The sequence below is a fragment of the Eublepharis macularius genome, chromosome 8 (genome assembly GCF_028583425.1).
Source record: "Eublepharis macularius isolate TG4126 chromosome 8, MPM_Emac_v1.0, whole genome shotgun sequence".
Taxonomy (NCBI): domain Eukaryota; kingdom Metazoa; phylum Chordata; class Lepidosauria; order Squamata; family Eublepharidae; genus Eublepharis; species Eublepharis macularius.
Window position 1 is genome coordinate 128,821,643 of NC_072797.1, and position 27,172 is coordinate 128,848,814.

General features: G+C 47.7%; 1 protein-coding gene across 1 annotated transcript in view; it reads right to left on the bottom strand.

Moving 5' to 3' along the window:
• Positions 1-27,172, bottom strand: part of SLC44A1 (solute carrier family 44 member 1) — a 136,030-nt gene that overhangs the window by 80,109 nt on the left and 28,749 nt on the right. Inside the window, exons 2-3 of the mRNA XM_054986321.1 lie at positions 24,190-24,279; positions 16,075-16,217 (exon numbers count right to left, since the gene is read on the bottom strand). Coding sequence (XP_054842296.1) covers positions 16,075-16,217; positions 24,190-24,279 — 233 coding nt within the window. The remainder of the gene's footprint in view (positions 1-16,074; positions 16,218-24,189; positions 24,280-27,172) is intronic.

The window sequence follows — 27,172 nt, forward strand, 5'->3', positions numbered from 1 at the left end:
AACGCTGCAGTGGGCTGAACAACTTTCAGAATACTTGCTTCCCAGTACATTAGCAGAAGTTCCCGCTAGACTGTCTTACACTAGGCATTACATACAATTAAATTTTACTTTTCTTGTGAACATACTTAAGAAATTGGGGGGGTGGGGGGGAGAGGCACAATGAATCCAAGGTTTCGTCACTTAATTTCATGCCAAATCTCTTCTAAATTCGTAGATTAATTTTTCATCTTTCTTGCAAGAGCTGCTGTAGCATAGTGGTTAAGTGGCTGGGATCGAATCCCACCACTGCCATGAGCTCAGCAGGTGGCCTTAGGTAAGCCACTCCTCTCAGCCCCAGCTCCCCATCTGCATTGTGGACATAACAACAACGCTGACCTGGGTCACTGCTCTGAGGGGGGGGCACTAATCTGTCTAGAAGAGTAGTACATAAGCACAGTTATTATTACTAAATTATCTCAAAACAGGTAGATTAGATTCCCCCCCCCCAATGCTGCACTGGCTGTAATAAGCAATTATCATAGTTCGCACTGTGCCACCATAATGCTGCCACTTTGAAAACAAGTTCCACCGAGATCCTAATCTCTTGATTTCCAAGCAACCAAGTACAAATTTCTTAATGAAACCTTATATACTAGAGCCCACAACAGGAGACCTGGGGCGACTGTGCCCCGACCTAGCCCATCCAGAGGGCTCTCACGCTGTTTACTGCATCCCACCCCCATTCTCGGACAGGTTACACTGTGGAGGACAGAGCCAGCAGAACCGATAGGCAGGCTCCAATCGGGTTTGCACAGCATGTTTAAATGAAAGGGGCAGGAAGCAGGCTGGGCCTCTGGAGTAGTCGGCTTCCTTTAAGAGTACTGTGAGCACCACGGAGATGAAGGTAGTTGCAAGGAGTCATTCATTCATTCATTCGATTTATATTCCGCCCTCCCTGCATCAGCAGGCTCAGGGTGGATCTTGCCAAGGAAATTTACACAAGACTCCACTGTTTGGTTTTTGAAGCTTCAGTGTAAAATCCTAGCATCATGATCTAGCGAAGGCTTTGTTAGGAATAAAGTACATAAGAAAATATATACTTCAGAGATAACTAGTTTTCCTCCCCCTTTGTGGGGATGGACAGTCAGGCTCAAGGCTTATTATCAGCCAGGCTCCCAGCTGGACAATCTTGGCAGAGCAGCCCAGTGGCACCATCCCGGGCCCCGATGGCAGATGCCAATGTCTTGACAGTAGTCAATAATTAGTACCTACTGTTTGGCTTCCGTCTAACAATTTGTTTTCAGATTAAAGATCCTGCAAGTTGCAAAATACTTGACAACCGTGGCTGCTCGTCGGACTTTTAAACCTTTTAGTATTCTGGTGGTGTTTTCTTGTTCAAGATGATGGTGGAATGAACAGAAACACAAGTAAGCAAGCATTAAAGGTTTAGCCACTTTTACTTCATTTTACAAAGTCTGGAACAACAAAAAGTTTGAGCGCAACAGCATTCATAACTCTCACCGCTTCCTAAAACAAACTAGAATTACTTTGTTGGTACAAGTGTCATATATTCCTATGTAGAGGCCCTGTAGTATAACGATTAAAGAAAGGGGATCAAGAATTTCTAGCTGCTGGCAATCTTATTAAGAAAAATCTTGCTGCTCCATCTGTGCTGTGAAGTCTACAGCACACTGGAGAAGAGTTTATTGTGGGCTTATGCACCGAAATGAAAATGATCAAATTCTGAAACCATTATTTCATTGGTTTTTATATTAACTGTCTTACTACATTCCTTCCTAAACCCAAATCATACCCCACAGAAATGGTATTTCTTGCATTATAAATTATGTAAGAATCGAAGGCAGGAACTTTTTGTGACATAGTCCTGTCAATAACGACAGTGCTGCTATCTAGTTAAACCTTCCTTATTAGTCGCCCTCAAAATTTTTGAATTATGCACATATAAATCAAGGATCTAAACTCTTTACATTATAGATCTAAGGATTTCACCTTTAAAAGCACAGCAAACCATTACAGTAATCAGGCCAGTCCTCAATAAGAGGTTTAAGCACATGCTGCCTAGGTTTTCCAATTCCATTGATTTCCCATCATTCCTCTAGACATCTCTATACCGTCAAACCACCATACTAACTAAACAGCAAGCGATATGTGCTCAGTGAGAACCTCATTATAACAATTCAAAAGGCAAGCTTGATTGTTACCCTATCTATACCAATTGTCTTCTGGGCTTACCATATATTCTCTTAAGAGCTCTAAAGACACTTGCATCTCTCTCGCTGTTTCTTAATGCATTAAATATTCACACCGAAGAAACTGGTTTCATTTTTGCTGACGTGTCCAACTGCATATACGGAGAACAGTGGCTTAACCTTGGGCCATGCGCTAGATACGGTTTTTCCCCCAAGCCAAACCAACGTACCTTCAGCTACCAATGGCTTCAGTATCTTCTATCACTCTAGTACAAGTATACATTTTACAATGCTGCCATTACTGAGATCATGTACACAAAATGAAACTCAGAAAAGTTGCTATATCCATGAGCATTACTATGCCTGTACTCCAAGCCCCATACTGCAAATGGATCCTTTTGCAAAGCTTTCCCTAAACGATCATAGTATCATTTCCAGCACTATCAGCAAACTCTCCCCCACTTTCAAACGTTACGCCTTTAATCAAGTAGCCTTCTGCCTTCACTTTTTTCCTGTCCGAATTTATTGCATGTGGCCAAAGGCCATCACAATCAAGCGAATAAAATGAAATAAAACACGTAAGCACTAAACAATAAAACACATAAAAATTACTTAAAACGCATAAGCACTTGCGTTATACATGGGTGAAGGAATCTCAACCATTAAGCACAACTCAAGCCCTGATTTTCTTAGCTGCAAGAAATTTATTTCTGAGCTCTGCATACAAAGGGCAGAACAAAAGATAATGGGGAAGGTCTTCGGGGGCTGAAGCTCCACAAATACAGAAATGGGCATCAATTGGTATTTGAGTGTAATGACCGTTTAGAATGGCTAAGGGCCTGGTTTGAAATCTCAGAGAAGTTAAAGCCATCCTAAGACTAGGAAAGGAGATTTTGGTCAAATAAGAGGCTCTGCCAGGGTCCCTCTTGGAAAACTTGAACCAGGGAGAAAATCTGGAACAGAGAGTTGTACGTCTGTCCAGTGCAGCATCCATCTTAAAGGATCCAGTCTTGTACATTGAAATCGGGCAAGGGGACACTCCGAAAGTCACCCACCAGGGGATACAGACGGAGATGTTGTTAAAGCCAGCAGAGCAAATGGCGTTTGAACGCAGCAGTGCATTGCTTTGCCTTAAGAGCAGACTTGCGGGGAGATTCCTTTTCTTTCTCCAGAATCTAAACAAGGCAGAGTGCAAATGGGCTCTGATAAAAGGCTACCCAAGTTCAGCCCCTGATAAAGCCGCTGGAGTGCCAGAAGGAAAAGCTAGAATCCTCTTTAAAAAGAAGTTTTGAATTGGTTCCAGGTTCAAGGTCAGATGTTCATTCCAACCCCAGATCTCTGCACCATATAGAAGCTATGAGACGGCCTTATACTGGAAGAGTTTCAAGGCTGGCTCAACTAAATATCCTCCTTTCAGGATGTAAAACTTAAAGATGGCCCCAGTGGTTTTCAAAACTGACGCTTTTTTATGACCATGAGGGGATTTGGGGGCTTCTCAAGAAAGGATTTCACTAAATGTCACCCCAAGATACTTAGAGGTTCTGCATTGTTCAATGAGATAGCCATCTATTGACCATTTAAATTGTTGAGGTCACTTCCCAAAGACCATTACTTTAGTCTTGACAAAGTTGATGTTTAAGGCATCGCCCTTTCAGAAATTGCCGAGTTCGTTCAGCATTGATCTTAAACCGATATAAGTTTGGGACACCAACACCATGTCACCTGCATATAGGAGAACCAATACTTTCTGACCTCCCAAAGAGGATGGGAAGAACTTTGGGCTTGGTAAGCTTGGAATTATGTCATTTAAGTAGAGACCGAAGAGCAAGGAGGCCAAAACACACCCCGGTTTGACCCCCTGAGTAATTGGGATCTCTTCCGTTAAGGAGCCTGTGGGGCCTACCTTAATTCTAGAAGATATATTGGAATGAAATTCCTGAATCAGGAACAATAAGTGTTTATAGAGATTAGTGCCTGCTAGTTTCGCCCACAGTTGGTTCCAATCTACTGTGTCAAAGGCAGCAGTCCTATCCACAAACACTGTGAACATGGCCTTGATGGGGCCCTTAATGCTATGTTGAGCCAGCTGATAAACAGTCAAGCAGTGATCAACGGTGCCTACCCCTTTCCTGAACCCCACTTATTCAGGATGGAAACACTATTGGAAGTCTCCCAGTCCTCCAGTTTGTGCTACAAACATTTGCTGTAATCAACTTGGGGGCTACTGGGGAGTTAGGAGCAAAGAAGTCTCCAATCTTGCTTTGCTTGGAACGGCCCCTTGGATACTCACCGTGAAGGGTCCTTCTCCTCTGAGGTAAGGAGGACATCCTGGGTGTTTCCCACCGTCCAATCGGGGAGGCAGGAAAGTTGATCTTTCTTCCTCTTCCTGTGGATGTATGTGGGAACACCCCCTTTGCCTTCAGTTCCGGAGGTCTCCCCACAGCAGTCCATACAGCAAATAACTCTACTAACTTTAATACTGAAACGATAAGAACTTGTAAGTAAAGAACAGTGTCAACTGTTACTAACTATGAACCCTGTCATCACTTTACATTACTAGACAAGGTAGAGAAACAGACAAACTGTAGCCGTTAATTAATTAGTGCAGAGGTAGAAGAGAATGTTCATATTAGTAAACACTCAGACAGAGGACGAAGAGCTCGGGAGGGCAGGATGTCCTCCTTACCTCAGAGGAGAAGGACCCTTCACGGTGAGTATCCAAGGGGCCGTTCTCCCTCTGAGTCGGAGGACATCCTGGGTGCTCCCAGAGCAGTCCCTTCATGATTCGGGTGGGAGATGTTCTTCGTCCTCTACGACGTGTTGCAGAACTCTTCTACCAAATGCTGCGTCCGCCGACGAGTACGTATGTAATTGGTAATGTTTGACGAATGTTGACACTGAGGACCACGTAGCCGCTTTGCAGACCTCTTCTATGGAGGCATTCCTCCTGAAGGCCGCGTTCGTAGCTGCGCTCCTAGTAGAATGCGCCGTGATGCCAGCTGGAACTTCCAACCTGAGAGCCTTGTATGCCTCGCTGATGCAGGTCTTGATACTATAGGCAATGGAAGAAGAAGACATCCTCTGTCCTAACTTAGGAGTGGAAATATTGACGAACAGCGACTGTGTTTGGCGAAATGCTTCCGTCCTGATAATATATGCCTTGAGCGCCCTGCGCACGTCAAGGGTGTGCCAGTCTCGTTCTCTGGGATGCTTAGGGTCCGGACAGAACGATGGAAGGACAATCTCCTGTGCTCGATGAAAAGTCGAATAGGCTTTGGGGAGGAAGGAAGGATCCATCCGGAGCACCACCTTCTCTTTGTGAAAAATGCATAGATCTGACCTGATGGACAGTGCACTCAGCTCAGATATCCGACGTGCTGATGTAATCGCGACTAAGAATATTGTCTTTAATTTTAGCCATCTGAGAGAGATGTCACGCAAGGGCTCAAAAGGAGATTTAGTGAGAGCCTTGAGCACAATATGTAGCCTCCAGGTCGGGAAGTGATGCACTACCGAGGGTTTCAATAGGGAGGCTCCCCGCAGAAACCTTTTAATATGAGGATGTGTAGACAATGGAGATGTTCCTATTCTAGGAATTATTGAGCCGATAGCCGCCATTTGCTTCTTCAAGGTAGGAGGTTTCAGGCCTCTGTCCAACCCCTCTTGTAGGAAACCCAGGATGTCTCGAATTGTTGGGGACATTGGGTCTATTTTCTTACGTTTGCTCCAGCGAACAAAGGCTTTCCACGTTGAATTGTAGATCCTATTCGTAGATCTTTTCCTTGAAGCTAGCATGGTGTCCACGACCTTTGTCGGATAACCTACTTGAAGTAGCGATCTCCGCTCAATCTCCAGCCGGTCAAAGACCACCACTCCGGGTGAGGATGCCAGAACGGTCCCTGAAGCAGTAGATCCGGGCGTATTGGCAGGCGGAATGGGGGATGGGTCGACAGCGATAGCAGAGTCGAGAACCAAGGCCTTCTGGGCCAGTATGGGGCTACGAGAATCAGTGTTGCTGCCTGGTCCTGGATTCGTCTCAGTAGTCTGGGCAACACTGGAAGCGGAGGGAAGGCGTACAGCAGGCCTCTGGGCCACAGCGATGTCATGGCGTCCGTGCCCTCTGCTGCTGGGTGGAAGTATCTGGTGAAGAACCTCCGCACTTGGTGATTCCGTGGAGAGGCGAACAGATCCACCGTTGGAGTGCCGAAGTGTTCTGTGAGGAGGTTGAAGGTCTCCCTGTTGAGAGACCATTCCCCTGGGTGAAGAGACTCCCGGCTCAGCCAGTCTGCTTCCACATTGAGTACTCCCTTGATGTGTTCTGCTTGTAGCGAAAGAAGGTTGTCCTCCGCCCAGCTGATGATCTTGTGTGCCTCCTTCTGAAGACGTGATGACCTGGACCCTCCTTGCCTGTTGATATAGGCTTTCGCCGCTACATTGTCCGTGCGGATGAGAACGTGCTGTGAGTCTAGTTGATCCTGGAACTGAATGAGAGCTAGATAGATCGCTCTCAGTTCCAGCACATTGATCGGTAACTTTTGTTCGATTGGAGACCATCGACCCTGTCCGATTCGTCCGTCCATCGATGCTCCCCAACCTGAGAGGCTTGCATCCGTGAACACCTGGATGGGCTGTGGAGTCAGGAATCCCTTGCCTTGTCGGAGGTTGGAGTCGATGGTCCACCAACGAAGGCTGCTTTTGACTGATAGAGGAACTTGTATTCTGATAGATCTCTTTCGAGCAATGTGGTGCTGATAAGGTCGTAGAAGAGCTTGAAGAGATCGAGTGTGAAAACGTCCCCAGAAAATAGCTTCTGAATTGGCTACGAGGAGGCCCAGCAATTTTGTCAGTTCCATGATACAGGACTTGCGTTGTTTGATGATGACGGCTGTCCTCTGTTTGGTCTTCTTGATCTTTTCTTCTGGAAGGAAGAAGGAACATAATCGCGTGTTGACTAACAGTCCCAGGTGTTCCAGGACTTGCGATGGTTGCAATGAGCATTTGGTTCTGTTGATCAGGAAGCCATGCTGCTCCAGCACCCGTATTACTAAGTCTGTATCCTCGATCGACGCTTCCTGAGAACTTGACCGTATCAAAATGTCGTCGAGGTATGGATGTAGGTGCAGACCCATCTCCCGTAGTTTGACAACCGGGACGACCAACAGTTTCGTGAATACCCTTGGAGCAGTGGCAAGGCCGAAAGGCATGGCACGAAACTGGAAGTGCTTGCCGTTGACACAGAATCTTAGAAAACGTCGATGAGGAGGGGCCACTGGCACGTGGAGATAGGCTTCCGTCAGGTCCACTGATGTCAAGTACTCTCCCTGGCGCAGGGCCTCCGCGATGGAGCGCAGGGTCTCCATCCCGAAGTGTCTCAGTTTTATGAAGCGGTTGACAAACTTCAGATCCAGGATGGATCTCCAGTCCCCGTTCCTTTTGGGCACGGTGAAGAAGATGGAGTACACTCCTGTGCCCTTCTCGTGCTGAGGAACCGGTTCCACGGCTCTGATATCCAACAGATGACGCACGGCCTTGATTGTAATAGCACTTCTGGTTGGGTCTTTCTTGAGTGGGGATGATAGAAAACGCTCCGGTGGGAGAGAGAAGAATTCTATTGAGTAGCCAAACGATACTACTTCCATGGCCCAGGCGTCCGCCTGGGAATCCGCCCAGCTCTGACGAAACAGAAGTAGTCTCCCTCCTACCGGGGCTTCCCTCGAGTCAGGGCTTCTGACCCTTGTCCTCTGCGTCAGGCCTGAAGCCACGGGCTCCCATGGACTTGTGAGGTCTGGACGAGAAGTTACCTCTTCGTGACTGTGATCTCGGGAAAGACCAGTTTCTCTTGTTCTCCTGTCGCTGTCTGGGCAAGGTGTGGTTTGTCCTGAAGGGCTGGAAGCGAAATGTGCGTCTTTCGTTCCCTCTAAGCGACCGAGGTAGAGCTTTCTTCTTGTCTTTCGTCTCCACTAGTATCTTGTCCAGTTGTTCACCAAACAGCTTTCTACCTTGGAACGGGTAAGATGACAATATGACTTTAGATTGAATGTCTGCTTGCCAGGCTCTAAGCCACAACATGCGTCTGGTGACCGTAGTAGATGACATGGCCCTGGCACAGAAGGACATCGCGTCTAGTGTGGCATCGGCCGTGAAGGTACTTGCTTTTAGCATCCTATTTGCCCCTTCCAAGAGACGTTTGTTGTTGTCGGGCAATAACTCTATAAGACGTCTGGCCCAGACCACCGAGGCACGGGAGACTGTCGATGCGATGGCTGAAGCTTTAATTGCCATAGCGAGGGCTTCATGCGTTCTCTTCAGGGCTATGTCTCCCTTTTTGTCCAGACTGTCCTTAATAGCCCCTTGGCCGTCCTCAGACAGAAGCCCATGGGATTGCAGGGCTATCACTGGCGCATCCACGGCGGGAACCTGCAAGAGCTCAGTGGCAAATTTGGGAAGAGAATATAACTTTTTAACATTATTAGAGAAATGCTTGCAAGAGGCTGGAGTGGCCCACTCAGCCATCAATTGTTTTTCATAGTATTCAGGAAAGGGAAAAACCTTAGATTTCTCTTCTGATCTAGGGAAAAACTCTTTATTCCCCTTAGGTCTGGACTTAGGGTCCCCAGTAGATGACTCTTCCTCCCCCTTCGATGTTTCCTGAAGCTCAAGAGCGGAAAGGGTTTTAGCTAAGAGATATTGATAATCATCAGCCTGGAACAGTCTGTTAGAGTGTTCATGGCTAGAGGATTCTTCCTCCTGATCTTCCTCAGAGAGGAAGTCCCCACCATCCGAATCTTCACTGGGGGAGGGAGCCTCTGCAGGCCAGTCTCTACCAACCCCCCTGGGGTAAGCATTGGATTTTCTTGCTGCCTTGGTGGGCCAAGGCATGGCAGAACTCTCCTGGGCATCCCGATGTCCCTTAGGGCAGGAAGGTTGAGAGGGTTGAAGCTGCTTAGCCTTATGAAGAGCCAGGATCTCCTCCCTCATGGTCTGTCGCAGAAAACCCATCACTTCTGGGGGCATAGTAAGGTAAGCGGCACTTACTTGATTCTCCTGAACGTTTGGATCCTGATTAAGTCCCATTTCTCCCGCCGGGAGGTTGGGAAGCGCGTCATTTGGCCTTGGCGGGAAAACGCTAGCCGCGCTGTTGTTTGCCGCCAAAACAAAGCTCCCTCCGTTGCTGCAGCTAAAGGCCTCTTGATTCAGACTTCTCGAGCTCTGGGGCTCCCTCTGCTGGAGACGAGGCCTTTTCTTAGAGGGCTGATCTTCTCCCAAAGGAATCTTCTCGCCGGGGAGCCGCTCAGCCTCGCAAGGAGAGCCAGCGCCGGCTGAGCACATCCCCACCATCGGTAAGACAGCTCCTGGGGGATGGCTCGCCCTCTCCAAAAAACTCTCTTCGGAATCCGATGAGGCCGCCGAGGCCATTCTCAGTCTTCAATCTTCTCCTTGACACGTTCCAAACAGGAAGGTATAGGAGAAGAAAGCAGTGGAAGATAGGAAATTAAGGTGAAAGAAAGAAAGAGGAAGAAATAGGAAGAAATAGGAAGGGAAGATTATAGCAGATAGATTTAATTAGGAAGGCAGTGAAGAGCTAGCCTAAGGTGAACTGCTCTCCCCTGAGGCAGGAAAGGAACTGAAGGCAAAGGGGGTGTTCCCACATACATCCACAGGAAGAGGAAGAAAGATCAACTTTCCTGCCTCCCCGATTGGACGGTGGGAAACACCCAGGATGTCCTCCGACTCAGAGGGAGAAGTGGAGGGTGAGATTAAGTCACCTGGCCCACGCAAGCGCTTTCGAACCCCCATCAATTCACATACTTTGTTTCTAGTACCCCTACTAAGATGAACAAATGCAGTACTGATAGAGAAAAGAGAATGCAAAACGCTTACTCAGAAATCCAGACGTCAGGGGCTGTTTGAGGTTCCGTCATTATTCTGATGCAATATTAGCCTTGAAGCCTGAAGCTAACACTTGGTAATTAAGTTCAAGCGGCAGTCCAAGAAGAGAACTGAAGCTGGAGAAACCTCAGGTCAACAGCAGAAGAGAGCTTTCTAAGCACAGGCTGGATGGAGCTGGATTCAATGTCGAGCTCGTCCCCAGTTGTTTGCAGAACTTGTCGATGTTTCCAATATCTGCTAATCCCATGCAGGCAGCTTCTTAGAGCAACAAACACAGGACGAAATAGACTATCCTCAGACCCTTTCTGGATGGAAATATTTATCCACAGTATCTCCACATTGTTTTTTGGGGGTGTTATAGGTGGTATAAGAAGGAACTCTGAGAATAAGCATCCGTCATCATTGCTGGAGCTCCGTCCATGCCACTTTTTTCTCTCATTCTCAGAGCTAATCTATATACTTGGCAGCTGTTGTGTCTTTAGAGCATAAATTGTTGGATAGTGGTAAGAGAGTGGGCTGGAAGGGGCAATTTCAATGGCAGAAGGGATTCCATTTCTCCCACCTCTCCCCCAGCCATTTTTCTCCTGGCTGAATTCTAATACATGAAATTAACTTGACTGGGGGAAAACACAGCCTGAGGACTGGAGAAGGGGTGGGCCGTAGAAGCATTCCTAATGCTTTCTGCTCACCTCCTTTCAAGTTATACAACACACATGAATTTTCCTACCCAGAGCTGACAACCCTTGTTGCTATGCAGAGGCAGGCAATGGCAAACCGCATCCGAGCATCTTTTGCCTTGAAAACACTATGGGGCTGCCATAAGTCAGCTTCAGCTTGACAGCACTTTAAACAACTACAAACCTGTCAACATGAAAATCAGAAACGTCACCTAGCTATAGTTCGACATAAAGCGGATCCTTCAGCTAAAGGCCCTTTGAAACACTACTGTCTTCCATGCTTTACACTACCAAGGAAGTAACAGATCTTCCTTCTACTGGCAGGCCATTCCAGGACACTAGAGCAGCAGCCAAAGATACCCTGGCAGAATATGGCACTCTTCATTAGAAGACATCAAAGGAAGGCATTGGCTAGAGGGTCAGAGTTCGCGCACAGGCTCATACAGGGTACAGGCAGGTAAGTCAGCACCTTAAACTGAGCCCAGAAAACTGATCCGTGAAAAAAGCTGGTGGCAAATACATGGTTCCAGATGATGGGAATTATTTCTGAACTAGGTGAACTTGTCAGATAAATTTGTGCACAAAATTAAAATCAATCTTCCAGAAGTTATTCGATAGGTTCCATATTAAAAATTCAGTCATTCTGAAATTGAAAAATTTATTTTTTTACTCACTGACGTCTCTTTCACAGGCGAATGGGAAGACAGTCGAGAAGTTTACAAAAAAAAAAGCTGCAGCCTTTTCCTGCCTTTCTTCAGCAGCGAGTCGTGTTTCCACCGCTTTACAAAATAGCGGGGAGGGGGGGGGCACTTAAGAATTTCACATTTTGCCTAATATGGTTAGAAAAGATGACATTTAAAAAACAGATTTTAACAAACATTTGGATAAAAAAGAAAAGACAGGAAAAATGCATGCAATAACCCATCCTACACTAAAACCATCTGCTGTATCAGCTGCTGAACAGATGGAGAACTTTTAGCAGCAAACTCAAAGAAATGAAAAAGATATATAAAGTGTATTAATCCTACTAGCAAAACACTGTACTATAGCAGTTGGGTTCCCGGAGCAGGCTAAAAGTCTACGTGGTCCTTGGAGCAAAAATTGATGGACAGATTATAGGAAGCTGCAAGAAACTCCAAAACAAGTAGTTATAATCTCATCTAAGGAATAAGATATCTCATACAGAAGATCAGGAGTAGTACACTCTACAGACCACTCATACATACAACAGAGTTCTGATTATTAAGATAAAGCTGGAAGACAACAAGGAATTGCACAGAGGAATAATTCAAAAATAGACCTCGCTCCAATCTTTCCAAGATCTGTTAGGAGCTTAAGCAGGCTGTTATCTTCTCTACCCACCCGAAAAAACAGCCCTGGAAAAGGCCCTGTTCCCTCCTCCCTGCCTTTTATTGGCTGAAACAAAAGCTTGAAAATTGGCAATACTGTTGTGGTTACCTAGCAAGGTCCACTGAGGTTATCCATTTCTTAGAGCTACAGGTTATTTTTAGTTTTTTAACATATACATGTGATTTAAAAAAAAAAGAGTTCAGCTTTTTCTGCAAACCTGGAAATTTCTCAGGTCTGAAGGAAGATCTCTCTTGTCTGCTCATGGCTCCAGTCTCTGGATTTAAGTATCCACAGATTTGGCCACGTTAAGAATTAGATTATTGTGAGCCACCACTCCCATAGCCCTGCCTTGCTGCTCCTCCACCGTTTTGCCAGGGGCTCGGGGAGGATTCCCTAGGCCTCCAGAGTTGGGAAGAGGAGGGGGCTGCTTCATCTGGTTCCTCCCTCTGGCCCACTGGGAAGTGGCATGCCCCTTGCCAGGCCACCCCAGTCATCTGCACCCTGGCCCAATAGGGTTGCTTCCCTACAGCAGCCTTGACCCACTCCCACCCAGGGGGCAGCCAATTCTCCTTTACTTCCAAGTCCATTCTGGTGCCATTGAGTGGGAGGGGGGAAAGAGCAACTGGCCAGGTGCCAGTCACTCCTGGCTCTATGCTCCTCCCCCTTGCCCTCATCCATTAGGGCTGCCTTGGAGCCACTGGGCGCCACCCCTTACATTCCCCCTCCCCTGCCCAACCACCCTCCACCCCAAACTGCCTGGCAACTGCTGAGACGGCTGCTCTTCTGCTGCCCTGGACCTGTGAGCCTCAGGGGTGACCTCTCCAATGTAATGAGGAAGGGGGGCAGCTGGGCCCTGTGCTACAGCCCTGCCTCCAGCCCGCTGGCTGTTGCGCTCTCCCGTCTCTCCCCAAGGCCCTGCCATGGTGCCTCAGCTCTCTGCCAGCCCTGCCCTGCCTTGGCAGTGGGCATCAAAGCCTCCTCCTGAGGCCACAGTGGCACCCTGTTGCTGGGCTGTGCATCTCCCAGGGCCTCGTTGTCACCCATGCCTCGGGGCCCAGCTCCATGGCCACTGCCACCTCCCCTGAGCCCACGGGTTTCACCAGGAAGAGGGTGAGGAGCAACACTGAGCTTTGTCATGAGCAGGAGGGGTGGCAACTGCCCCAAGTCCAGGGCCAGTTGCAGAGGCTCTGGATAGATATATTGCTGATACATACCAGTGGTCCCCAACCTTTGAGTATAAGGAGACCATTATTAACATCAAAAAAATTGCCCCACCCCACAAAACATTAGTTGTACTATTCGTTGATTTAGAAAATACAAAATGATTGTGTTTAGTGTTCAGATGGATTTGTCCCCCGTTGCAATAATTCAACAGCCCCCCCACCACCACCAGGGGTCTCCAGTCCCCAAAGTAGGAACCACTGATTTATGCTATCGCCTTAAAGACCAACTTGATTTCCAGGGTATGGGTTTTTAAGAGGCAGAGCTCCCTTCATCAGGTGTCTCTCTTTTACTCTTGAGAGCTCCGTACCCGGGAAATCGAGCTGTTCTTCAAGGGGCTACTGGACCCGAATCTTGCCTTTCTACTACAGACCAACACAGCTACCCACCTGAAACTATGATTAATACTATGAAACATCAAAACTGGAGAGTGGAATCCCATGCTTTGATGTCTTTTATACTGCTAACAATTTACTTATCAAAGGTTGACTGATGACACAGAGTTTCTTACAGCTCTGTGCCTGGCAACCACGTTTCATTTCCCTCCACTGCCTGGAACACAAAGAAAAGAGATGAGATGTTAATACACTAACATTTGATTCTTTCTTTTAAAAAAGGCTCTGAACTCACCACTATTACGTACAGTACAACGAAACACATTACGAGAAGAAATTTCACCACTGCGTAGAGGAAGAGCCAATCGTTTCCTTCCTTCAAAGGCCCTCGTCTTCCTTTGCCAACCTTTCCTCACAGGTTAGATCTAAAGTACCACACCTGGTGTTCTGCTTGTGGAAGAAAAATTTCCCACTAAAATGGGATCAGGGGACCACAACTTGAGGGGGTACAATGTGAGGCAGAGAGCAGGTGCCAGCAAAAAGTGCCCCCTTTTATGCCAAGTTCCTCTCTACCGGCAGAAAATGAGGCTGGAATCCAACTAAGTGCCCTTGCCCAAGTTAACTTTCTTTCGCAGGGTTTCTCTTCTGTTTTGCTGTATTTCCTTTCTAAATTTCTGCGATTTCCCAGTGAATTTTTGAGAAAAGAAGTACAGTTAGGTGTAAATAAATATTATATGATTAAAATTTGTGAAATATAAATGTACATTACTATTCAACAATTTGATTTTAAGGACGTCTTATTCCACACTAAATTAGCATCTATGGGCTCTTCCTCTGTTCTTTAATGTTTGGATTTGACCTCTTGTCCTTTACATTTTGATAAGGTTTGGCCTGCTGACAAGAAGCATTTGCAGAGCCCTGCTGCTAGAACTAAAACCTCAGTAGCATGGGTCCCCTTTGACTTTCTATCAACCTCATGCCTGTATTTGTCACTATCCTTTTAGAGGACCTCCCGGTCTTCATTTTCAATAATCTGTTTTTCATATTTGCAACGGAAGTGGTTTAGTAATATTAAATATTACTCTCCAGGGCTCAACTTTCTCTTAAAATGTTCAAGGCGCCTTTATATGCTTTGGAGATGTACATGCTCCACCCTTCGTATACAGCCACTGTGATATCACATTCAGGGCACAGGAGCATCACAGGCTCAAACTGGTTTAATAGTCTAGGAGCTGTAGTTGTGTGAAGCTCTGCAAATTCCCAGTAAGTTCACAGACAGTTCCCTGGACAACTGGAGATGGTGGAGCCACAATAGTTAACACCAACCGCTACTGTGCAATGGACGTAATTCCAAGGCATTCTTCTAAATGGAAACGGCATCGTTTTTCAAGAAGAAGATGCATCCCTGATGAAACAAACACTCAGCATGCTTTTATCCAAGCACAGGGGAAACCACAATCTCCACAGAGAGTAACAACATGGCCATTTCTGGTGAGATTTTACCCCACAGGCGCCACAGCCTGAAGGAACAACAGAATCCAAGAGTAGCAACAAGGACTCTGAAGACTTGGAAAACAATATGGAATCAAAATTTATTCAATTATACCTTGCCTTTCTCTCCAATGGGGAAAGCAGCTCACATCGTACTCTGCCATTTTATCCTCATAACAACCCTTTAAGGTAGGTTAGGCTGAGAGGGTGTGACTGACCCAGAGTCACCCAGCAAGCATCCACGGACGAGTGAGGATTTGAACCTGGGTCTCCCGGATCCTAGTCGAATGCTCTACCCACTATGCCATGCTGGCTCTCATCTGCTCCACATTAGCCATGGCTAGGGCTAAGTGACCAGCTGCATTCCATGACCAAAGCCCAGGGGACGCCCTGCAGCCACAGACACAGAAGTTGGTGACTGTAAGCTCAGTGGCTGCTTTGGACAGGGGGCAGCCATTAAAACTCAAAGCAAAGGCAGACACCCAGAGCAGAAGCGGCAGGAGGCCCCTGAAGTGTAGACATTAAAATGGCAGCTGCTATTGTACGTCCTTGCCGGACCATGTGCACACAAGCATACATTGGCCTTAGTTTATAAGCCACGCTGAGAGCCAAATATGATGACAAGGCAGGGCAAAAATATTGTAAAAACAGCAGCATTTAAGAGACTTTAACTTTACACTTTGGAGTACGTTGTTCACAGGGATGCAAACTGGTTAAAAACATCACATTCTTACAGATATTCAGACACCGGAGCCATTCATGAGAATGACCACCTGACAAACATGCAGAACTTGAACTTACACTTAGAAATCTATTATCATTTTCCTTAATCAAGTCATCGTAATCCACAGTCAAGTGAGAGCAGGCTACATTTCCCCAGTGATTGAAACAAAAACCACTGTGCTGGGAACACAGACTCACTTCTTTTCTGTAAGGTCCAAACCACTGTTGTCTATTCCCTCTACTTTTACATTCTTGTGTCCGCAGATATTTCCGTAACTGTCATATCCTGAAGTCAATCTTGCAGCTGCTCCAGTAGCTATTGAAAAGCCACAAATAAGACCCTGGGAAGGAAGAAGAGGAGAATGAGAGCTTTCAATGGCAAACGGTATTAAGAAAACTGTTCTTTTAAACAACAGCCTACTGATATGCCTGTCAGAGGAATAAAACAGATATGCCTCTGTTCCAACTTCACCCTCTCTTTGAAATGCATTTGATGTTTGTTGCTTGAGAATGGAGACGTCTGCCCAAAATGGAATCTGTGGCATTACACATCATGTGAACAAATTTTATTTACATACAAGACGGGATGTTAAAATTCTTGCCTCCTTAGCATACACAAAAGAGCTTTATGGAATATAAAAACAGAGTTGCGCTTACCGTAACTACTGTTCATTGACGTCTTCTGTGCAGACACACATGGGGACTGCACCTGCGCAGGCCTGCCGACCGGATTTTTCTTTCTAGCAAACGTCCACTAGGGGGCGCACGTCCTTCCCAATGCGCATGCGCGGCCGTTTCCCGCCCGAACGACATTGGGCGACGTCGCCCCCTTTCCCCTCAGTTTCTCCTTTGCCGCCGAATGCCTTCACATCATCTGGAAGAACACAGCGGGGTAGGAGGGAGGGTTGTGTGTCTGCACAGAAGACGTCAATGAACAGTAGTTACGGTAAGCGCAACTCTGTTTTCACTGTCCGTCTTCTGTGCAGCCCCACATGGGAGACTCACAAGCCACTTACCCAGGAGGCGGGCATGTGTTCTCATTGAAAAAGAGACTGAAGCACTGCATTACCAACAGCAGCCTCTTTCCTTTCCCACACATCTAGTGCGTAATGTTTAGCGAACGTGTCAGAAGACGACCACGTTGCAGCCCTGCAGATGTCTTGCAAGGGCACGCCCCTAAGGAAGGCCGCCGAAGCAGCCTGTGCTCTGGTAGAATGAGCTTTTAGTTCCAAGGGGCAAGGTAACTGAGCATGCGAGTAGCAGGCTCTAACAGCTTGAGTGACCCAACGGGAAATTGACTGGGCTGTAGCAGCCTTTCCCTTCCTGGGCCCATAATAGCACACAAACAGTTGTTTGGCACTCCTAAACTGTGATGTACGTTGGAGGTAAAATAAAATAGCCCTTCTCACATCCAAAGAATGTAAGGCCCTTTCAGAGTTATCCGAAGGGTCAGGAAAAAAGATAGGTAGGACAATGTCCTGTGAGGTGTGAAATTGCGTGGACACCTTGGGTCTAAAACGACGGTCAGGTCTCAGCACCACCTTATTCTGATGGACCTTCAAAAAGGGAGGGTCCCACCTCAGTGCAGCCAGCTCGCTAACCCTACGGGCAGACGTAATGGCTATCAAAAAGGCCACCTTACAGAATAACCATTTCAAATCACAGGTGGCCAGTGGTTCAAAAGGTGATTTCATAAGCCCCGCCAATACTACTTGTAGTGACCACTGGGGAACAATTTCCTTGACCTGTGGAAACACATTGTACAACCCTTTCAAAAAAGACTTTGACAAACTGTGGGAGAACACCGTCTTCCCATCTATTTTAGGGTGGAAGGCTGAAATGGCAGCCAAATAAACTTTAATAGAGGAATTAGAGAGTCCCCCATCCTTTAGGGACAGGAGGAACTCAAACACAGAAGACAACTGGCAATCCCAAACATTAACTGCGTTGGCCGCAGCCCAGGCCTCAAAACGCTTCCATTTAGCTGCGTATGACCTGCGAGTGGTGTCCCTACGGGCATTCAGCAAAATTTCAGCTACCCTGTCAGACATCCCCTCCGTCCCCGAATGTGCCAAGCAGTGAGGTTGAGTTTGGGTAGGTCGTGATACCAAACCCCTTTGTCGGACAGAAGGTCCGGGTTCAGAGTGAACCGATAATATGACCCCTGTGAAAGCTGCATGACATGTTGGAACCATGCTTGTCTGGGCCAGAAGGGGGCCACTAGAATTAAGTGCGGCCCATCCCTCTGGATTTTGCTGACAACCCGAGACAGCAGTGGGAACGGAGGGAAGGCATAAAATAGGTGCCCTGTCCAGCGTATTTGGAACGCGTCCCCCAGGGAGCGGTGACCTAGCCCTCCCCTGGAGCAGAATTGCGGGGCCTTTTTGTTGGCCTCCGTCGCAAAAAGGTCTACGTCTGGGAACCCCCAGTCCGAAAAGATGGAGCTCAGGTAATTGTCTGCTACGGTCCATTCGTAGCTGTCGAATCGCATCCGACTCAGTTTGTCTGCGATGACATTGGTGGTGCCGGGAATATGGACCGCCTGAAGGAACACGCCTCTGTCCACGGCCCAGTTCCAGATCCGAACGGCCTCGTCGCAGAGGGCCTTGGATGTAGTGCCCCCTTGCTTGTTCAGGTAGAACATCGTGGTGCAATTGTCTGTGAGCACCTGAACCGCTTTCTGCTGCAGCGTGTCTGCGAAAGCGATAAGGGCATAACGGACCGCTCTCAATTCTAGCAGGTTAATATGATCTTTCCTTTCCTGCTCTGACCAAACCCCATGTGCCCTCAGGGCACCACACTGGGCTCCCCATCCTACCGTGGAGGCATCAGTGGAGATTGTGATCTCGGTTTGGATGGACCCAAACGCAACACCCCCAAGGAGGTTAGTCTCATCGAGCCACCATCGTAAGGCCCGGATAATCCCTCTGGGGATGGAATACCGCTTATTCTGGGACTCGTGTTCAAAATCATGAACCGACAGGAACCACAGCTGGAGAGGTCGCATGTACAACCGGGCCATAGGGGTGACTGCTGTAGAAGAGGCCATTAGGCCCAGCAACCTCTGGATCGCTGTCACGGATTGGAACCTGCACTTGGAAAAAAGGTTCACCATCCTGCCAATTCTTAACGCACGCTCCCGGGGGAGAAAACCTCTGTTTACACCACCATCCAATTCCATACCGATAAACAGTATTCTCTTGGACGGGGTAAGATTAGACTTTTGCAAATTAACCAAAAGCCCTAACCGGGAGCAGGTGAGCATCACTGTACGAATCTGGGCCAGGAGTGCATCAGCAGAGGGCGCTGCTAGAAGCCAATCGTCAAGGTAGGGATAGATGGTACAACCCCGTTCCCTCAAATAAGCCACTACAACAGCCATACATTTAGAAAAAACTCGTGGGGCTGTTGAGAGGCCAAAGGGAAGCACCTGGTAATGGTAGGCCTTATTGTTACAAAGGAACCTAAGGTATTTCCGATGATCAGGATGGATGGCAATATGGAAATATGCATCTTTGAGGTCCAGGACAGCGAACCACATGTCCTCGGGCATTAACTGGAGGACTGTGTTCAAGGTAAGCATCCTGAACCGCTTGACGAGAACGAATTTATTCAGTTCCCGTAGGTCTAAGATGGGTCGTACCCCTCCATCTTTCTTGTCTACCAAGAACATCCTGGAGTAAAAGCCTAAGGGGGGGGTCCTGAGGGAGCACCTCCCGCACAGCCCCTTTCTCTAGCAGTGCTACAACCTCAGCCTGTAAGTTATGAGAAGAGGATTGTATTGAGTAGTCAGGAAGAGACAACACTGGGTAAACATCAAACTGAATTTTATATCCAACTGTAACGATTTTAAGAACCCAACTATCGGACGTAATCTCCGCCCATGCAGAGGCAAACTGAGCCAATCTGTCTCCAAACACGACAGCCTGTTCGAGCTCTAGTCAGAACTGCTTTGGTTGCGTAGCTGACTCTTTGGTATCGGCGGCATGAGGGCCGCGACGAGGGCGGTAGGTAGGCTTCCGGCGCTGGTAAGAGCCTGATGGTTGGAATGGCCGGTAGGAACCATAGCGTGGATACGGCTGGTACCGGTGCTGTCGTCCACGATAACCCTGGGCAGGGCGATATTGGCCACGATTTTCGGTGGGTGGTCTGGCTGGGAGAATACCATAGGATCGGGCTGTAATACGATCCTTGCGCTTCTGCGACAGGTAGTCATCTGTTTTGGTAGAAAACAGGGATTGCCCCTCAAATGGCAGGTTCTCCACCTTATTGCGTGTCTCCACTGGCAACGCAGTTGTGCGGAGCCACGAGTGCCGGCGCAGGACGATGGAAGAAGCCAGTGCCCTCGCAGAGGTGTCAACTGTGTCACGGCCCGCATTTATTTGTTGCCGGGAAAGCCTCAGGGCCTCATCGAGGATCACCTTCGCCAACACTCTCTGGTCTGCTGGGAGTTTCTCCAGGAAGGCCGCCATGCGGTTCCAAAGGAATATCTGATATGCCCCCATGATGGCTGAATAGTTGGAGATTTTCAGCGTGAGGGCAGCAGAAGAGTATAGCTTCTTGCCCAAAGAATCCAACTTCCTGCTCTCCTTGTCAATGGGCACCGCATAGGACCCCTGACGTTGGCGGGTCTGCATTTCCTCCGTAATGAGGGAAGAAGGAGGCGGGTGTGCAAAGAGGTATGCACAAACATCATCCCGTGTCTTGTACAGGGCCTCCAGTTTGCGGGACGTCGCGTACACAGAGGCCGGCTTCTCACAAATGTCGTGGATGATCTCCACCAAGCCTTCAGTGAATGGGAAGGCAATAGTTGGAGGGTTCCCGGACTGGACATATTGAAGAATTTTGTCCTTTGGCTTAGGATCTACGGCTGATATCTCGATGTCGAGAGAACGGGCCATCCTGACCATCTGCTCAGAGTAGAGCCGGTAGTCCTCAGATGGTGACACACGACCGGTCCCAATGATGACGTCATCTGGAGATGGGTCAGATGGAGGACTGGGACTCGGGCCCTGGTAGGGTTCAGCAGGATAGTAAGGTGAACCGTGTCTGGGAGAACCATAGTGGGAGAACTCACTTCGAGTGTCACCCCAACACTCCCTGCCAAATGATGGAGAGCTGGCATACAGGGAACCCTCTCTGTCAAATGCAGCCCGCGGCAGGTGGTAACGCCGGTCCACACGATCCGCATAATCACCCGCATGCCACTGCTGGGCCGGAGGTAGCGCGTCGGGCAGATCACCATCATCATCAGACGAGTGGTGCAGCGGAGGCGACAGGTGCGGCGACGGAGTCAAAGGCCTCTCCCAAAGGACCTCATCTGTTTGGACCGAAGCCGAATGACTGTGCTTCGACTTTTTCTTGGACTTTTTACCGCCCTTGTCAGCCGAAGCCGGATCCGAGCTTCGGTCCCTGCCAATCGGATCCGATGTCTTCGGATCCGACCGAGCGCCCGTCTTCGGAGCGAGGTCGGTGCGCGCCGACTCAGCAGGCTTCGGAACCGATGGAGTCGGAGCCGATGGCGGATCCGACGGTTTGGGAACCGACCCAGCCGGGATGTTCGGTTCCGATGACGCTCTCGGTACCTTCGGAGCCGGCGTGAAGGTCGGTTCCGACCTCGACGGGGACCTGGAGCGATGACGTTTCCGAGTCGGATCCGACGTTGGTGCCAAGGGCATGCGACCCGACGCGGAACTCGCAGTCCCCTTCGGATCCGGGGTTAACTGCCGGGCTTGGCGACGATCCGGGGAGCGGGAACGCGAAGCGGACGCGGCCTTCTGGGACCCCTTCTCAGGGGGGGTGTCACCCGTCCCACCAGCCGGTGGCGGTCCCTCCGGGGTAACGGGAGCCCCCGAAACCCGCATCGCCCGTCTCCACAGTAAGGCGTTCAGCCTATTAGCCCTCTCAGCCCTGGCCTTCGGGGTGAACCGTTGGCAGTGCTCACACTTCCCGACGATGTGTCCCTCGCCGAGACACTCGAGGCAAACGGCGTGACCGTCCGTCCTTGTCATCTTAGTGGAGCAGTTGGAGCAGCGCTTGAACAGCGACTTCTCAGACATCTCGTAGGATCCTCACAGGAAAAGTTTCCTCACAAGCGGACAGCTAGATCTTTACCGGTCGGCGGCAAAGAAGAAACTGAGGGGAAAGGGGGCGACGTCGCCCAATGTCGTTCGGGCGGGAAACGGCCGCGCATGCGCATTGGGAAGGACGTGCGCCCCCTAGTGGACGTTTGCTAGAAAGAAAAATCCGGTCGGCAGGCCTGCGCAGGCGCAGTCCCCATGTGGGGCTGCACAGAAGACGGACAGTGAACCTAGAGATACGATGGGTGCCTTGGTCTGAGTTGCAATAGCATCTAGGAGTGCATTTTATCAACCCCATTCAATATGCTGGCGACATTTTCTCAGATACAGATTAGCCCCTATTCTGGTGATTTCCAAAGGGGGCTACTGTAATACTGAGAAGGTGGTTCAGAAAAGCGCACCTAATGCAGAATGCAGCTGTTAGCCTTGTGGTGGAAACAAGGCGGAGAGATCATCTCACACTGATTCCTGCTAAATTTCTGAGCCCAATTCAGGGTGTTGCTGATCATCGTAAAGCCCACAGCTCAGTGTCACATTGTCTTCACCCAGTAAGCCTGCCACAGATAAGGCGGGTAGGGCTTGGCTGGATCTAGTTGGGCCTGCTCACGTATTTAAGGGCTGAGTCTGGCTCCAGCAGCTGTCGGAACAAATCATCAGCCTCCAAGCTACCCAAGATCCTCCAGCAAAGTCCAGCTCTGCAGGGAGATCCACCTTGTTGGTAGTGACGGCATTCCACGGGGGCTATTTATTGGTAAGCCTGACTCCGCTTTGCAGGCACCCAGCCAAGACAGCATAGCATCTTTTCTTGGGAATGCTTCTTTCCACAGACACAGAATCTGCTCCTGGGGTCAAGGAGATTGAGATGTACGAATGCTCAGGGTAGAGCCCTCTCAGCGGAGACACCATAATAATGGAATACTGGGGAGGTGGCATGGCTCAGTGGTAGAGCATCTGCTTGGCAAGCGGAGGGTCCCAGGTTCAATCCCTGCCGTTTCAACCCTCCAATTAAAAGGGTCAAGTAGTAGCAATGTGAAAGATCTCTACCTGAGACCCTGGAGAGCTGCTGCCAGTGCAGTAGATAATATTGACCTTGATGGACTGATGGTCTGATTCAGTTTAAGGCAACTGTGTGTTATTCCTGACAACATCCTTGGACAGCTTCTCATCAGAGCTCAAGACCTCATTGTATCTCTTCCCTGCTTCAGGCTTTTAATATCCAAGTGCCAACTCTGGTACGAGCAACCCAAATAGCTCAGGTTGGCTGTAGTCAGTATTACAACTGCCGTTCCCCCGGTGTGTGAGCCCCTGCTCCCAGCCTCCCCCCTCACCTGGCCAGCAGGGGAAAAGGCATGGGAACGGGCCTCCTGGGGTGCACTCCCAACACAGTGTGACATCATCACTCCCAGGAGTGACATCATCACGCAGGCCCCGAGAATGCTCCTGAGCTTCACGTAGGGCTGATTCAGCCCATTTGGGGTCCCAAATCAGCCTGGCGTGAAGCCCGGGAGCGCTCCCACAGCCTGTGTGATGATGTCACTCCCAGAAGTGACATCATCATGCCATGTTAGGAGCAAACGTGCAAAGATATCCTGGCGTTCTCCCCACCACCACCACCAGGAGGATAAGGGGACATGGCAACCCTAGTCAGCACTTGGATGGGAGGCCACCAAGGAAGACTGGGGTTCCTAAACGGAGGAAGGGGCACTGGCAAACCACTTCTCTTGCCTGGAATGCCCCATAGATGGGGTCACCATGACGGCTCATTCTCTTCTCTCTCTCAACTCTGGTATGACAGGAGAAGGCTGTTTTACTTCAACTGTGCTGGCTGCTGTGCCAGCTTTTACATTTAAGCTTATATTTTAACATACATTCTGCCTAGAGCTCTTAAGGAAAGAAAGTTAACTGTCAGAAAAACATGAAAGGTTGAGAGGAAAGAGAAGAAACCCTCAATGTAAGCATGTTTTTAAAGCAGTGATTAAACTGAGTGGGCCACATTCCGCATCAAGAAGTCTGCTGACAGAAGGGGCACCTCGCAGCAATTCCTGACACCCACAAAAAAACCTGATTATCTCACAAATGCACTGAAATCAGTATAGCTCTTATTCTGTCACAGTTCTTTAGCATGATCAAAGCCACCCCTTCAAACTAATCTTCTGATTAGGAATCAACGAGTCATCCGATCCTCAGGTGGGGGACAAAAAACCCCTTTTAGTGGGGTTCCTTGGTAACTTACCATTCCAACGCAAAAAAGAATGAACAGGAGCAGCCATGGGATATCTGTGCAGCTGCGATCCTCGAGAGGCTTCCACTCTCGCTTGGAGCTCTAGTATTTCGTTACAGGGGAGGGGAGAGGGGGGCCAGACAAAGGAAAAGATAGGGAAAACAGAGACAACTGTTATCCAAGATCGCTCAGAGTTTCTGTCCTGAACACAGTAAAAGACTAAGCTAAAGTTGTAATCAAGGTGGTAGGAATAGGCTGCCGTTTACTCACTGTTAGGTGGACACCAGTTACGCTAGGGTTGAGTGTTTAGAGGCTTCTGGACATTAATTTCTATCCTTATTATCAGAGAAGAATTGGGGAGAGTCACCTGGACTCCAACTCACAAATGTATGTGTATTTTATGAGTCTTTCCCCTCACAGCTGAAAGAATGAACGGCCTCCATGAAAAAGTATGGTTTGAGATGATCAAACCTGAAGGTTTCTACCTTTTGCCCCCAACAGTCATCACCTAACAAGCATATAATCAAGTGATGAATGTGCATAGTTATCAGGGTTTGGGATTAATTAATTTTGGACGCATAAAGTAGAAGTCAGGGGCCAAATGGAAATGATGCCGAAGTATAGTGAAATACTCATTATTTATAGCAAGAAAGGCAAACAAACAACGCCCTGATATAGTTATGATATAGTATGAAATGATATAGTATGATATAGTATGAAATGTTCTTTGCAAATGGAACCATGAGGTCAGTTTTCATATTCCTCTTCAAATATATTTTCATCCTTAAGCCTTAGTTTTCATGCATCTTCAGAATACTGAAACTGTACTTCTAATGGCAACTAAATATTTAATAGCAACCATTTGGAAATCATCAAGAACCCCCACAAAAGAAAGTTGGTTCCTCAAAATTTGGGATCACTCCATTCAAGAAAAAAAACCATGACAAGATGTTTCAATCATTGCATTATCCAAAAGAAACCGGCTTCATGCCCAAATGGTACCCGTTTTTTGAATACTTAACAATTGACGATTTGCATCCTCCTAAACATTTACATTGTTTTATTGTCGTAATGAATATTTAGCAGATAATTCTCAATCTAGCCCGCTCTGTATATGAAGAACACACAATATAAGAGCTTACTTTATAAGTTACAGTTATAGGACCTTTTACGTATATTGTTTTGTTATCATTATAAACTTTACTAAGGGTTAACGTGTTTAATTCAATAATGTGACTTGCTGAATTGCACATGTATTTACATTGTTTTTCTATTCGTTTTGGTAATTCTATAATAAAAAAATGTTTAAAAAGGGGGGGAAAAGATACTGTACTTCTACATAAACTTGTATGTCCAAGACAGTGTCAACCCCCGATGGGACATTTCTCCCACACAGTGTTTTGTATGAGACACATTACAATCCCACATCCTTGGACAAAATCTCCTGTGCTGCATCTGTATGCTTTTCAGAACAGTGGACTAAAAGGAAATTATTCATCTGGTCAAGGCCTAAAGCGAGAACACGCCAAACTGAAAAGGAAACCAAGACAGTGACGAAACAGCAACATGTTTCTGTTCTTGCGTGCAGTAAAAAATACTTGACCAAAGTAGCCTCTTTGGTCAAGACTATTTGTATTTCAGAGTCCCTCCATAGCTTCTATGCACACAGTAATCTTCTTTACAAAAAGGATAAACAAATAAGCTTTTCACAAACCACTCCATTCAAATACCACAGGAAGGATTAGCCTACAAATGGTGGAGGGGGCGTGGGAAGGGATATACTGTTTGTATCACTTTATTCCTGAAGGGCAGTGTAATGTAAATGTGTGCATGTGTCTTTAAATGCTTGATGAGATAGGTGAAGAGTGGGGGTGAAAGAGAGGGATGAGTGAGCGATATGATTGGTTGATGACTGAGAGTGTGGGCGGAGTGAATGCAGTTTAGACTGAGAGCCAGGCTACAAGTGACGCCTGACACAGGTTGGACACTTGTCAGCTTCCCTCAAGTTTTACAGCTTGGCTCTCCATTACAGCTGCAAGACCAGGATGCCTACATTCCCCATCAAAACTTGAGGGAAGCTGACAAGTGTCCAACCTGTGTCATGCATCACTTGTAGCTTGGCTCCCTGAGTGAAGAGAAAAAAGTTTCAGTCAGAAGAAAGCAGGCTAGCTGTGTGCTGCCTGAGTATACTGAAGTGTTTATGAGAGAAATATGACCTGTGTGGAACCTGAACTGAGCATGTTTGTGAAAGGACACTCAGTCAGGGAAAGAGAGGCCAGCTGTGTGCTGCCTGAGCAGGTTTCATATTTCTGTGAATAAGAGTCAGAGAGAAAGAGAGGCTAGCTGTGTGCTGCCTGAGGAGTTTTAAGCATTTCCGTGAGACAAATATTGAGTTAGAGAAAGAGGCTGACTGTGTGTGAAGCCTTAGGGGAGATCAGTGTGAATGAGTTTATAGGAAGTAACTTTAAGAACCGAGAACTACGTTTATGAAACCGATACGCTTCTTGACTAAATAAAAGTTTATTTTGTTTTGTTATATCCCAGAGTAGCTGTCATTGCTATATCCCATTCCTATCCTCAGGGCCACATAGAACCACGAAGGAGCCTGACGCTTTGGAATGTTACCAAAGGGAAAACCTAAATAAAATATTGTGGAATATAATATTCCTGGTGGCAGCAAACTACCCAGAGGGTGTTAAGGGAAAGATTAAAAGAAAAATCTACCCCAAAGAAAGTAAAGGTTATAACAGGCAGGTTGCTTTAATGTTAAAGCGTTTAAATTTAGGGCTCACTTTTGAGAAAAAACAAGTTTCTTGCTGTTTGGCAGAGCAACTTTTATAAGTAAAAAAAATTGCAACTTTTTTTAAGTAATAAAAATACATCTTTTGCTATCTATATATTTGGGAAATATATATAGTGCCTGAGAAATACATACAGGAGATTCATGAAGGCAGGGAATTTCCTTCCCCTCAGCCCCACCTATTCCTTCTTCCCC